The following is a 14,083-nucleotide window of genomic DNA, read 5'->3' as shown; positions in this document are numbered from 1 at the left end:
ATTTCTGCGGGGGAGCCTTCCCCAGAGAGCGGCAGATGTGGCTCGCATTCCTCCGGCAGAGGAGGGAGTTAAGCCTGGAGAGCATTAGACCTACCTAAAGTCCCTAGCCCTGGAGCCAGTGGGAACCTGCATTTCCTCCTGAGCTTTATTTTTTTTTCTTTTCTTTTTAAATGATGTCATTTTTTTTTTTTTCCCTGGGAGCAGCCCTGGAGGTCACGGGATCGCTTATTGGCTCCAATGGCAGGGCTGAAAATTCAGCAGGGACTTGTCTGTTTGACCCCCACAAGCTATTTATTTATCTGCATCTCCTGCTGTTGGAGATGGGCCTGGCCTGGACTCCATGGAGCTGCCATCGCCTTAGGCTGAGGCACCGAGAGGCTGAACCAAAGGAGCACTGAAGGCACAGGGACAGAAACCTAATTCCAGCACAGAGAGGACATTGCCATTCTCTTTATATCAACCCAGACAAAGTCTGCAGGTCAGTGCCTCTATAACCAGGACTGAGCAAGTAAGAATTTGATTCTGAAAGAGCTTTTTTTTTTCCCTGAAACATTAAAAATAAATACCAATATAGACATGAGAGAATAAATTAATCTTTGGTGAAAGTAAGACATGGCAAGATCTGAAAGACAAATGTTTTCTAACTTTTTGTTTTTAAATATATTGATATGCAAAAATAAAATAATTTAGGGAGTACACTATACATATCCCCAAAGATAAGAGTTAAACTTAGACACAGAGAAACCTCTATGCAAGTTTGGGGATATATTTGATAGACTATCTGGGTTATGCCCGATACTACAAATTGCTCCTTGAGGAGAGTTTTCAGAGTCGATTCATTCATTCTTTTCCATGGGCCTTCAAAAAAACAAATCCGCCCCCACACGAATCACTCCGTACAAACTGGGCAACATGAAAATCCCCACCCAGAACCGTGGGAGGGCAGAAAACATTAAGGGATGGGTGGCTGCTCGCCCTGTTTATTAAAGCTAGGACAGTACAAAGGAAATGCGCTAAGTTGCATAGCCAGCTGTTGAAGTCATATTTTCTCATTCCCTTCCCTGGTGCACATGGAAAAAAATAGATAAATCAAAAATCAGATAAAAACACAATAAAAGAGTCAGGAAAGCCCACTCATCCTGCTCACCTCGGTGAAGAAGCCCGCGATGCCGGCCTGGCATGAGCCGTGCTCCTCCCCGTACTTCTTCTTGTACTCTGGGTGGGAGAAGAAGGGAAAGAAACAAAGCGGTCACTTGGGGCCACACCAGCTGTGTGGGGCTCGCCCCTCAGGACGCACTCACCTTGTATCTCTATAGCTTCCTTTTCTTATTTTATTTTTTAAAATCAGCATTAACTCATTGCTAAATGATAACAGGTCTTCATGAACTTACCAAACATAACCCGAGCTGTATTTTATTACCTTGATCATCAAAAGGAATTAAGAGACTGCTACCTACTTTTTTTTTTTTTTTTCCTGAAATAAACAAAGGTACATCTACATACACACACAGAGCACACTGAACAAATGCCATTTTAAAATAACCTTTTTCTGAGCATTTATACTAGTGAGAACATTAAGCATCCAAACAGTCAGGCAACGAGTCTCTTCCTAACATCTTAAAGACCTTACGATGTTAGTGATTTGCTGAAGTCGCAGCAGCTGCAGACAGAGGGAGGGTTTAACAGGCCAGACCAGGCAAGAACAGGGACTTGCTCCTCAATGCCCAGCACCGCTGGCTGCGGGGACTCCTTTTGGCTTTGCCAGGACTCGCCAACAGGCCAGACGGGCCAGATGCAGCACTCAGATTTCACCATGAGAATTCATGATAGCAAGTCCACAAAAACAAAAATAAAAAATAAAGCCAACGCTGACCATCTCTCATGGTTATAAAGAAAGCAGTGGAGCTCGAAATGCTGGCTTTGCATCTGTAGCTCCTACAACCCTTTCTACTCAGAGAGCTGCAGATAAGGTTTCTCTCTGTGGCATTTCCTGAAAAAAATAATGTCATGTATGTCCTAAAGGCCCTACTTTTGCTACAGCAAGATTTTCATTCTTAAATAGGATGAAGAATGGCAAGTTCCTCATCTGTCCAACTCAGATGCAATCACTTCCAGACGAGGTATGTGATCCGCTTAAGTATGAATAAAATCTTCCCTTTTCCCAACTTTGTACCTGATACATGGTTATTCCCAAGACCTTACGTGGGTTGCATTCAAAACAAAACACAGAGAGCTGCTGTGGTCTCAAAAGCCAGGACACAGCCACCCTGCATAAGATCCTGCAGGAGGCTTTTGCAACATAGCTCATAGCTTTAGGGACAACAACTGCCTTTCCAAACTCTATTTTAAAATATTTTTTTCCGTTTTCTTCCTTTGCCCCACAGTAGAAACACACATAGTGCACCAGCGTGCTTTGTGCCTTGATGAGAGAGACCAGTTCCACAATCACAACCTATTCCACTGGCTGAGCTCACTTAATCCTTGGTTTATGGAGGGCCAGGAGAGATTGGATCAACCCTCTTCCCACAATGCCAAAACCACTGCTCAACCACACACATAAAAAAAAAAAAAAAAAAAAAACAAAAACCACCAAGGTCACTGCTGATGCAGCTGCATCCAGAGCGGCACCTCCAGCACTCATTCCCAGACAGTGCCAGGAAGAGCCTCCTCCAAATGAAATTAGCTCTTCATGGGCAGCACCAGCCAAAAGGACTTTTTGTTCTTAATGGATATATATGCAAGCAAACCTGTATGTCTTGCCATGGCAGGTCTGTAACTGACTGCTGCATGTGAGTCCTGCTGGCATTCTGATATATTTATAACTAAAATGATATATCTCACTATAAAAAAACTGTGTTAGACTTGGCTCATAATTTCTTTAAGTGTATCCTTCAAAACACACCCAGTACAATCCATCTTAAAATAAAGGAGGAAAATTGCCATAGAATATTTAAGTTTATGCAGTGAAAGATTTAAGCATGGCAAATAATGAAATAACCACACTGGATGGCAGAGCACAGGATGAGAAGCAAACTAAATTTACTTTGGATTTTCAAATGTCTCCTTTTCTTTTATAAACAGACTTTCCAATGCTTTTTTACAAATCATCATGGTTTAACTATTTTACTGAGCTTTTCATTTACACAGCACCGTGCACACCCAGTTGGCCATTGCATCAAGTCCCCTATAGCACAAATAAAGACCTCAAATACTACCCCACAAATCAGTCTTGCCATATCCTTTGCTGAGGCCTGAGCATCCTCCAAATCATGGCCCTTCAGAATCTGCAAAGGGTTCATAGATGTAAATGATCCAGCTTGCATATGCTACCTTTGAATTTACTTGCAAATGAAGACCAACTATTTCTCCAATCAGTCAAGTTAAAATTTAAAAAAAAAAAAAAAGTGTCTTGGTTTCTTATTATGTTATAATGTTGTCTATGAAAAAGGAAAACAGGAAAAAATCATATCTAGGGATAACTTGAAACAGGGCCATCAAAGGAGCACAACACAGCCGATCTTCATCTGTAACATACTTATTAGAAAAGGAACAGAAACACATACCTTATTGCTTACACTGTCAGACAATGAAAAGAACAGTAATTCTTTACACAAGCTGAATGATTACTAACTGCAATGTGTAAGTAATAGGAAAGATTTAGTGGTTTATACGACAGTGCACTTGGTACCTCCTCTGAGGCTTATCCTTTAACAGACAAAGTCCATAGCTTTTTGTGATACTTAGTCTTCCTAAGTAAGTCACTTGCTACTATCTGTACTGTCAGTACTAGTGGCCCAACATTTCATTTAAATAACTGATTACGCTCTGGCTGTATCCAGACTACGGCATTTCAAGTGAATTCTGAGTTTTCCTATTGCCACTGCTTTTATGAACTGAAAGGAGATGTTAAAATGCTGAATTGAAAACACATCTGATAATACTCCTCAGAGAAAATTAAAGCTTATTAAAATAAAACTAACTCACTACAGTGATATAAAACTAGCCTTCACATTCATGCTGCCAGCAAAGTCCCAACACCACTGTCCCATGGAGCTTCCTGGAGGCCTCCAACTCCTCCGGGCTCCATTAGAGGAGGTGGCCTCTCCAGGACATAGCAGTGACCTCCCCCACTCACACTAGACCTCCATCCATCCATCCATCAGTACAGTGAGAAGATCAGCAGGGCACCATGCAGTAGCTTAAGTCAGATCACAGCTTTTGCACACTTGGATAACAACATTTACATGAGGCTTGGATATTGCATGAGGCTTTGATACTGCACAAAGTGGGCTCAGTAATTTCCAGGCAGCTCCAGGCGATATAACCGCTGTGACAAGCACAGCCTTTCGTTTTATGCATCTTTATCTTTTCTCCCCATCCATCTACACACTTTTGTACACCCTGCCTTACACGGGTCACAACCTACTAACCTACCTGCCGATACAAGAGCTGATAGCACAGAGAAGTGACGGGCACTGACAGCCAAGTGCCTTCATGACTCTTAAAATACACCACGAATAAATGTAGAAAGCAAGCAAGTCAGCAAAGATGGCAGTGGTTTGTAGTCAGTGTGACCTTACATTACAAAAGCTGAGGAAGAAGTAATCAGACAATAAACATTTTGGATAAGCTGTGATGATTCAGAAGGCAGCACTCTGCAACCTCTTCTGATACAACAGAGAAGAGTCTCTAAGCTAACCACAAGACCATAACATAGCATAAGCTCCACAGTGGAAAATGTTCTATCTACCATCTTCACAGATGGCCAAGTGGATGGCTGCAACAAACCACCTTTTGCACTGGAAGCCAAAACCATCCTTTTTAATTGTGACCTCTTCTCTCATATCTCGCAGGGTTTCACTACACTGGGAGGAAGTGGTGGGAATCTTCCAGACCGAGCACTGTGGTGTTGGGTTTACACCACAAAGCAGTCTTGATGGCTCCCGGAAAACCAAATGTGGTCTGGATCCTGTGGGCAAACGTGCTTACCCCTTCAGAGGGAAGGCGTGTGAGCGTGCACCAGTCCCCTCATTTACTAACCAAAGTGCCCATCAGCATTCCCCAGCTCAACCACACGGGCTTAGGAAACTATCTCCTCTCTCCCCACAGAGCTGGGCCACCCCACACATGAGCAGCAGCCACCCTTCCTCTTAGTCTATCGGGGCAGTGAATAGACACCTTACTGTTCTGGCAGGCCATTAAAAATCACAGCAAAAAAAATTAAACAAGTGAAAGTATAGTTGGAAGACCATGCCTCAACTATACCTCAAAGCACATCCAGCTCGTATAAACCAGATTAGTTTCTACTCAGAAAGATTGTGTTTAACCATTAGGCTTGCTGCTGTTCTCATTAGCTCTCAATAGCTTCCAGACTTCTGTCAACTGTTTCAGGGAAACTGGACAAGAACAAGATGGATTAAGGCTTCTATGCTGCCGCACCGCTACCACCCAGTCAGGAAATTTCCATTTCCTCTTTCGTCTTTAATTATTAAGACTGCTTCATGTGGAGAAAAACATACCGTACGCATTAAGTGCGTCTATCCCAAGGTCACATGGCTCTCCATTTTGGCACCAGTGCTCGTTATACAAGCTCATAATCCATATTTATGTGCGCACGCGCACACGCACATGGTCCAAAGGGCCTTAGCCAGCAAGGCAAGAGGCGGCTGTGGTTGCAGGCCACAGTGCCACATCAGCCTCTCATGGGGCCCAATGGCTTCGGCCTACAGAATGTCCCTTTGGAGCATCCCTCTTAACCCCTGCTTTGTTACAAAATGGAGGGGAATGTTTCCTTTCACTAGATAGGAGGAGATGACAAAATAAGAAGACAAGGGTTGTCGTAAAATGAGAGGATTGTGCTGAATTCTGAGCAAGGAATCCCTCTGCCTGGATTCCGGTTATCCCTCGCTTTGAGGATTAGGCGTGTTTTACTGAAACCTGAAAGTTTCACAAGTAAACAAATTCAGTCATCCCTGGTGATATTTGGCAGCTTAATGCCTGCAAGTGTGTGGAGGAAGAACCAATCCCAAACCTCCAACTTTCATTCTAGCGTACAGTGAAATTAAGCCAACATTGTACTGCACCAGCCCTGCCAATTTTCCACTGGCTGCTTCATGTGTACTAGGCCCACACATTTCTATTTTCTAGCAATTCCTGGCAAATATCCTGTCAGATTAGCAACAGTTTTTACTCTGAAGACATGACGCACAGAGAAACACAGCCGTTTGTCTCTTCCAGTGATTCCAGACTGGCAATTTTTGAGAAGACACAAGAGTAATGGATGACAAAGACGCACAGGAAGCCCTGGAGGTGACACGGTGATCATTGAAGTTAATATCAGATGATTTACATTGCATGACCTAAGTGTGAAGCCTCCGCCTGGTTTTGCTAACAAGAACAAAGAACAAACAAAATAGGATGGTTTCAGAATAGGAAGGCTACATAGTTTACTTGTATTTTCTGGAATGGCTGCTTCAAGAAAGACTCAAAACCCCTCAGATTGAATAATTTCAGGGCTGGGAAATGCTTGACACACAAGCGTCTGTTGTCTTTGGGCAGATAATAAGATGAAGGCCCATAGCTCTGCAGGGAAACCTGTGACAGCTGTGTATGCAAAAGGTGGAGGGTTAAAGTCTGCCTTTTCAGACTGTCTCTACAACTCAGAGCTCATCCCAGTTTGCTTTGAGCTTCACCTTGGCTGAACTGGGTCAAAATAACCACAGGACCTGCAGCAAAACCCCAATGAGGTGAGAAACCACCGCCAAAGAAGGAGAGGGCTGGGAGCGGAGCAGCCTGCCCTACAGCAGGTCTCACCCAGCCCCACAGTGGAAGGAAGCCACAGGGTCATCCACCATGCTATCCTTCTTCCACCTACTAATGTCAGCAGCAAGGCTTGCACCAGCTGTTGCCTACTCTGGGGAAAAAAAAAATAGCTTTGCCCACATCAAACCCTATACTTCCGCTTGTGTAGGGCCTACATTTTCTCAGGCTGTGACAGATGATGCCTGAGATTGAAAGATGATGCCTGAGACAGACAGAAGAAACCCAAGAAGGTGTTTTCTTGAGTGATTTGCTGAGGGCCAGGAAGTGTTAGAGATACTCTATCTTCTTCCTAATAACATACTTGTGCGTCTGGATTAGTTAATTGCTGTTGGCCAAGGAGAACCTGTCTTTTGAAGTCCTTGGGAAGGGAAGAAATCTGATACAAAAATCACATATGCACCAGAGAGTTGGAAAATTGAAACATCGATGCTTGGGATTTAGAGTAGAAACAACAGATAAAGTCACACATTGCTCAGAGGTCACTCTGTCCGTGTCCCTCCACATTACCTCCTCACCCACGTAAACCCAGACCTTCACAGGTCCAAAGAGGGATCAGACACCTTGCAATGTCTGAAACACAACAGCAGTTACACTCATGGTGTAACTGGAGACTGGCTTTAGAAACAAACAGAAAACACAAGGACATGGCCAGAGGCCAGCCCCTCGCCTTACCTTCATAGCAGGGCAAGAGCTTCCGGCCAGCGGGCTGCAGGTTGGGCGGGATGATGTTGCAGAAGCCATGGGGGAGGATGTACTCCGTCTCGTAGTAGATGTTTTTCCAGCGATGGGCACAGGCCTAAACAGATGATACCACAGGCATTAGTGGCCTGGAGTAACAGGGCAGCCCTCTGAGCAAGGCAGGGCATGCAGCATGCGTGCAGGACCGCTCAGTATCACCTTTTCATCCTCATTCCCTCCTTGCACCCTGCTTTTTTCTTCAGTAAAGTATCTCCTTACTGTCATTTTCTGCAGCTCATGACATCGTCTGACCTGAGGGCTCAGATCTCAGCCTTTGTATGTTTTCCTAGTCACACACATCAGCAGAGTAAGACAGAGACCATGCTCCAGACTTCGAGATCTTCCTCACTTTGTATGAATCCATTTGCACGAATGGCCAGCAAAGCTTTTCTAAACAGAAGTGCATTAGATAGACACCACCCCCTTGCCCAAGCCAGAAAAGGTGGGAAAAAACAGGAGAAAATGCATTGAGAATATGCGTAAGGAGACCAGAAGGGATGCTAGGACAGGGTTACAAAGGCCATAACGGAAGGTTACCCACCAGAAGATGCATCAAAGGTTTGTATCCTGGGAGAGGGTTTTTGTATGTTTGTTTGTTTTTCCAGTGACAGGAAAGCTGGCCCTAGCTTACTGATAACAAATTTAAGTGGAGATGCCAGAGATTTTGCAGCAAGGGGAGTAACAACAGAGTCAAGGTGCAAATGAGGTGCAAAGAACCAAGATGTTTTCTTCTTCACAGTGAAAAATGAGATAAGCTTTAAAAACCAGAGCAAAAACAGTCCCACCAGGATATGGCATTTGCTACAACTGCCACACAGAGTCATGGTTTCACACTTCCCCAGAATCCAATTGCTCCAGAAATTAGCACTGCCTTGCTGCCAGACAAATGCAGATAGACTTATGCCTGGAGGGTTACTCAGAATAAAAGGAAATTAAATGTGAAAGAGCAAGTGCTTTGAATGTGAACACATGCTGGGTCACATCTCCAGCTGCAGCAAGTCAATGAAGGCGGCATAGATGTGTCAGCTTGTATCACCCAAGTCTTGGCCCTGTGTGCCCAGAGCCAGGTCTCTGCTACAAATAACCACATTCCTTGAGCTCTTCTAGGAGACACTGCACCAAGCCTACTAGTTCAGAGAACTGCCACCTCTGTGACCCCCCCATTTAACACTGTCCTCCAGAGGAGATACCCTCTCCCTTCCCCTCCTTGGCTCAACCCCACTCTTCAGCCTCGCTGTGCAGTGGCTGAGTGCGTTGCCTCCAAAAGCATCCTAATGCGGGCAGAAATTCCACAAACGGGAGCCACCTACCCGATGAAGGACCTGGGAAACGTATCAGCCGCTGGGAAACCTGAAATTCAATCCAGCTGCCAGCACAGGCTCCTTCCTGTGTACTTAACCCCAGAAAGACATAAAGGGTAATACTACTCCTTTATTTTTTATTGAAATGGAGCAAAAGCAGTTATGCACAAGCCTGCTCCGTAGTTAACTGTGCTGCACTTGAAAGTTAGAAGAGCAATAAATATCAGGCTCGGGTACTCAACCAGAAGCATGCACTTCCTGAAGATAGTTATCACACAGGGATAATAAAGGGCTCTGGGGGCTCTGGAAAGCTCTGCGCTGCATCCTGCATCACCGAGCACCACGCATTACGTGAAGGATGAAGGATGCTTGTAATGGCCCTGCGCTTGACAGCCAAATGTACCTTAGGAGTCCTGTAAAGAGCAGCTTTGGGGACACAATCACTTGCCTTTTCAAGCAAATCTGGTTATGATTCGGCCCCATGAACTCCTCATTCAAAAGTCAATAGCAACCAAGAAGGGAAGAAGAAAAAAAAAAAAAAGAAACTTTTATTTTAGAGAGGTCAAGAAATAATTTCTCTGGTGAGGGATCTGTTCTGTGGGCACAAATATACACTTGCAATACATGCACAGACAGCAACATACAGACAAGTAGCATTAAAGCAACATCCAATTCAACCTCAGTTACAATGTAAACTAAAATGGAAACAGACCAAAAGCTTTTTTGTTTTAAACATGGAAAGATAAATAAAGGATTGTGATATTGTAAGTTCCCTGACATTTTATCTCTCGGAAACTGCCAGGGACTCCCATAAATTAACCTCCTAATCTCTCCCAAAGGAGCACAAGCGAGCAGGGATCAGGGAGAGCAGCAGCACTTCATCAAGAGCAGGAGGCTCTGCCTGGGATGAGAGGAGGTGAAGTGCAGGGGCCACGAAAGAGAAGGAGCTGCAGCACCAAGAACGTGTTCGGATCCACCAGTGCCTGGGGCTCCCTCCAGGAGCACTTCCCTAATCTGGGCATTTCCATCCTTTTTGGCAAATGCTTTTCTGGGCCTTTGGCAGTAAGTTGAAAGATAAAAACAAACCGTAATGACAGATGTGGCAGGTACTGCGGCCAGTCATAATACTATGCCCCTAGTTCCTCTCCTAACAAAAGCTTTAAGAATTAATTTTGCCATTTCAGTTTGGCAAGAACTGGCAAGCTCAGCTATAGTATTGTAGCCCTTAAATTAATGTGAATGTTGACTGATGACATACTCCAGGAGGGGAGGCCATTGAACTCTAAATCTACCCAGATGTTTTACCTGATCTTAGCCATTCATTTGTTCTAATCTTCATCATTATTAGATGCTTTTCTATTTAGTTCTATGTCCTTTACACAAACAAAAAACTGTGCTTCAGTAACATGTTGGTATTGTATGAACTATATGCTACCAACCATCAGCTAAGTCCCACTAACTGGCACTTTTTTAACCTTCCTTTTGCCCCTTTTCACCAAAATAAGTATTTTTATCTGATAATTGGGAAGGCTGACAAGAAAGTAGTTTCAGCCACTAGACAGGTTCAAGAAAAGGAACAACGTAAAAAATGCAGCGCATCCTTTGGAAAGCAACTTTATATGGCAGCAATAGCAATTTTGTTGTATTAGAAGTACTGATGTGTGGGTAGCAAAAAGTGTTTAAAATGCTGGTTTTAGTTTGATGACTGGTCTGCAATACTGACCAAAGGTATAAAAGCCAGACTATCAAGAGTTAGCCATCAATTTCATTAAAAAGTTAATCAGCAGATATGGCTCCAAACATACACACAGACAATGTCTTTTCTCTGAGAATTTCTCTTGGACACTTTAGAGAGAGCTGCATTATAAAGAAATCTTAATCTTTAAAATCAGAAGACTGCATGAACTAAAAAACATCTGTTTTCAGGGAAATCATGCATCTTTTCCATTCCAAAGGTATTTCAGATGCATGCACATCAAAACAGAGTAACACCACCGCAAAACAGCAGGGTATTTTCCACCCATGATTGCTGGAAGAATCTGTATTCCCGATTTCTACACAGATGTAGAAAGATGTTTAGTAGTGCAAGACCGAGCACTTCAGTGATAACTCTCTCACTGATCTCAATGAGACAAACATCTGGACACAATCTAGTTGGTGGAGGCAGCGCACACTCAGGAGGGCTGGCTGAGGATTGCCTTAGATCAGTAGAACTTCTGGAGACGTTTCACCCACCCGAGCTGCAGTGAAACAAGCAAACCAACCAGCTGTGCTTTTTCCTTGGGCTACACGTTGCTTTTAACTGCTCCACGTGTGACAATCCTGACATGGCCCATCACAGGAGGGCTCACACGGGCCATCACCCTCCCCAGAGCAGGTCCCTTCAGCAGAGAGGGGAAACCTGCCCCCCATGGCAGGAGGGGTGACAGCAGCAGTGGGAAAGACCCTCCTGTTTAGGAGGGCAGAAGTCGCACCCTGCCATGCATGCTCCATGAAAACCCTTGGGATGAAAGCTTGAAATGTGCACAATGAAAGCAGGCAGCTACTCTTGAAACAATATCTTCCTGCTGAACAACAAGACACAGGAGTGTTGACTAAATGATGAGTGTTGCCCCCAAAAAAGTACATGCACTAGCTTCTCAAAATGAGTCAGGCGTTTGCCTAATTCAAACAAATATCCAGAAAATTGTGAGGATGATCACGAAAACTGTGTCTCAAAACAGAGCAATGTACTTTATTCCTCAGCTTTTACACAGGATTCTTCTGCACTCACCTACAGATTGGGACATCCCTTGAAAGGATGAACCGCATACACTGTTCTAGTACGAATGCCTCAATTTTGTGTCCTGCTTCCCCATGTTTATACTGTTTGGGGGGGAGAGAGGAGGGTTGCTTTTTAGCTTATGCCCCTGTGTTCCTCATTTCCCTACTGCTGGGCACAACATACCCAGAACTGATCAGCCTCTAAAGCATTTCCAAGCCGTACTCCAAATCAGATAAAGTATCATAGTACATCCCTGCCTGTCACAGGCAAGTATAAAAACCAGCTATTCTCCATGATAAAGCTGGTGTGTAGCAAGTGATAGCATAACTGTTTGGAGTCAAAATACACACTTTCTCCACTTACTGGCATAGGTGGTTAAGCACAGAAATTATTATACTTTTTTTTTTTTTTTTTGCCACTAGTACGTTTGTGAATAGTTTGTTCCATGTACCATGGATATTCTGTATCTCATTGGAAAGACAGGGTAAGTTTCCAGCTACCCAGTGAATGTGTTTAGGATTAGATTGTTGTTAGGGTTACTCCAACAGAAACTTAAAATTTGCTTGCCACAAATACGATGCACGGTATTTTTTGTTGCAAAATTTTATTTGCACACTCTTTGCTAGACAGTCCAGCAGTGGATATAAGCACAGACACAGTTATTGATTGTAACATACCCACATATTTTTAAAAGGTATTGCCCAGCTTTCCTTATGATCTTTTTCCAGCATAGGAAATGTTGTTTTGCAAAGATAAATTCCATGTCCTAAGGATCCCATCTGTTCTCCTTGACCTCCCTATTTGCATGGTAACCATTTCAAAGACAGCAAGGCTGCCCACATGCAACTAAGTTATCTCCGCTCTCAGCTCCTCTGTCTCATTAATAGAAATTTCATATGTACAAAGGCAAAACACTGCTGCAAACACTCATCTTACATTTTTCCTGGTAATTTCTGATGCTCAATACATATGCTCCTGGAAAATGAGTGCATTTTATGTACTCCCTATATAAATACAGACCGACTGCAAATGGAATATACTAGCAGATACCTCAGAGACCAAGTTCTATTTATTCAAAGATCTAATCCCCCAGATTTAGGAGGAAGCCCTTAGGTGACACCGGTCAGGTGTGACTGCTTTGAAGTTTTCCCTCTATAAATAAAGCTTTCTGGCTAGGGCTTATTTTCCTTCCGCTTCAAGGAAGGGACTGCAGAATTAGCTGCCCGTAAAGCTGGACTCTGTCAGTCACTACCGAACGCATTAATCCTGACGTGTTTAGCATTAGAGTCAGACAGCAGCAGCAGTTTTAATGAGATCAAAGAAAAGACTGGACTTACCAGCACACTTCCACCGGCCTTAGGCTGTCTGGCCAAGCTCACACCCATCCATTCATCATCCCTGTCCTCCTTACAGGTCTTCCCACACAGCATGCCCCGGGAATTGCCTATAGAGACAGGGGAAAGAAAGCAAAGGCAAAGACACAGGAGTTTTAAATATCTACAGAGGATCCCTATAGGAAAATAGAGTATTGATCAAACATCTGCTTGCTGGTGATTTCCTTTTCCCTCTTTTGTCATCTTCATTACTTCTTGTGTGCATTTTTCAGGATGATCTTCTCATTCTTACTAGACATCGTGCAAGCATAGGGTACGGTGGAAGGCAGACCCTGTCCCAAACCACAGGTAAAGCCAGCAATTTACTTGGATAGTCAGTCGAACTGAACTTGACAGGAGAGACACGAAGTGCCTGCAGAGTACAATCGAAGTAAAGCTACTCTCAAAAATGAGATTCAAGTACTGGAAAAAAGAATTGGAAATAATCTTTAATTCTGTCAGGCAGTATTCAAGAACTCACAAAGGATCATTAACATTTTGGTAGCAGGAGAACAAATCAAAATTAATGCATCATTAGTACATGTCAAAAGCAAGTTGCTATTCAACTACTATCTTGAAAAGGTTAGCATTAAGAAAAGCCATACTTCTTCCATAGGCAAAGAATGCATTAATGTGAATCATGTCACCAAGAGAAACGAAAATTTTAATGACTTCAGATTTCCCCATCAGCACTCAGCACAAAGTTTTGGATCAGAGCCTCAATTTAGGAATAGGCACCTTATCTTTCCCTGCCTCAGACCATGCTTCAGAGAAGCCAAAAGGAATCCAGATGACATGCAGTAACTGAGAGGAACTTTTATTTCCTTTAGATATAAACAAAAAGGAATCATTTCTGCATTACCAGGGAACCCACAGATTGCTATGTTGCTAATAACACAGCACAACATGCACCCGTCACCACAGCATATGGGGCTGTCCCACACACCAGCATTTCAGGGCTGCCTAGGACAGGCAGCAGTGCTCCATACCAGCCACATACCCATGGATGTGTTGAAAAGTCACAAGGAAGCAAGTCCATAAAAGATAATGGCTCGGAATAAATGAAATATATATATATATATATT

General features: G+C 43.5%; 1 protein-coding gene across 1 annotated transcript in view; it reads right to left on the bottom strand.

The window, feature by feature from the left end:
• ITGA9 (integrin subunit alpha 9) overlaps positions 1-14,083 on the bottom strand; it is a 194,665-nt gene that overhangs the window by 172,840 nt on the left and 7,742 nt on the right. The window contains exons 3-5 of the mRNA XM_088521367.1: positions 12,963-13,069; positions 7,495-7,618; positions 1,148-1,215 (exon numbers count right to left, since the gene is read on the bottom strand). Coding sequence (XP_088377493.1) covers positions 1,148-1,215; positions 7,495-7,618; positions 12,963-13,069 — 299 coding nt within the window. The remainder of the gene's footprint in view (positions 1-1,147; positions 1,216-7,494; positions 7,619-12,962; positions 13,070-14,083) is intronic.

The sequence above is a fragment of the Tinamus guttatus genome, unplaced genomic scaffold (assembly GCF_059628265.1).
Source record: "Tinamus guttatus ecotype Peru unplaced genomic scaffold, ASM5962826v1 Tinamus_guttatus_pri_ptg000119l, whole genome shotgun sequence".
NCBI classification, from domain to species: Eukaryota; Metazoa; Chordata; class Aves; order Tinamiformes; family Tinamidae; genus Tinamus; species Tinamus guttatus.
The sequence above is the reverse complement of the archived record's forward strand: the minus strand, read 5'-3'. Positions and strand labels throughout refer to the sequence as shown.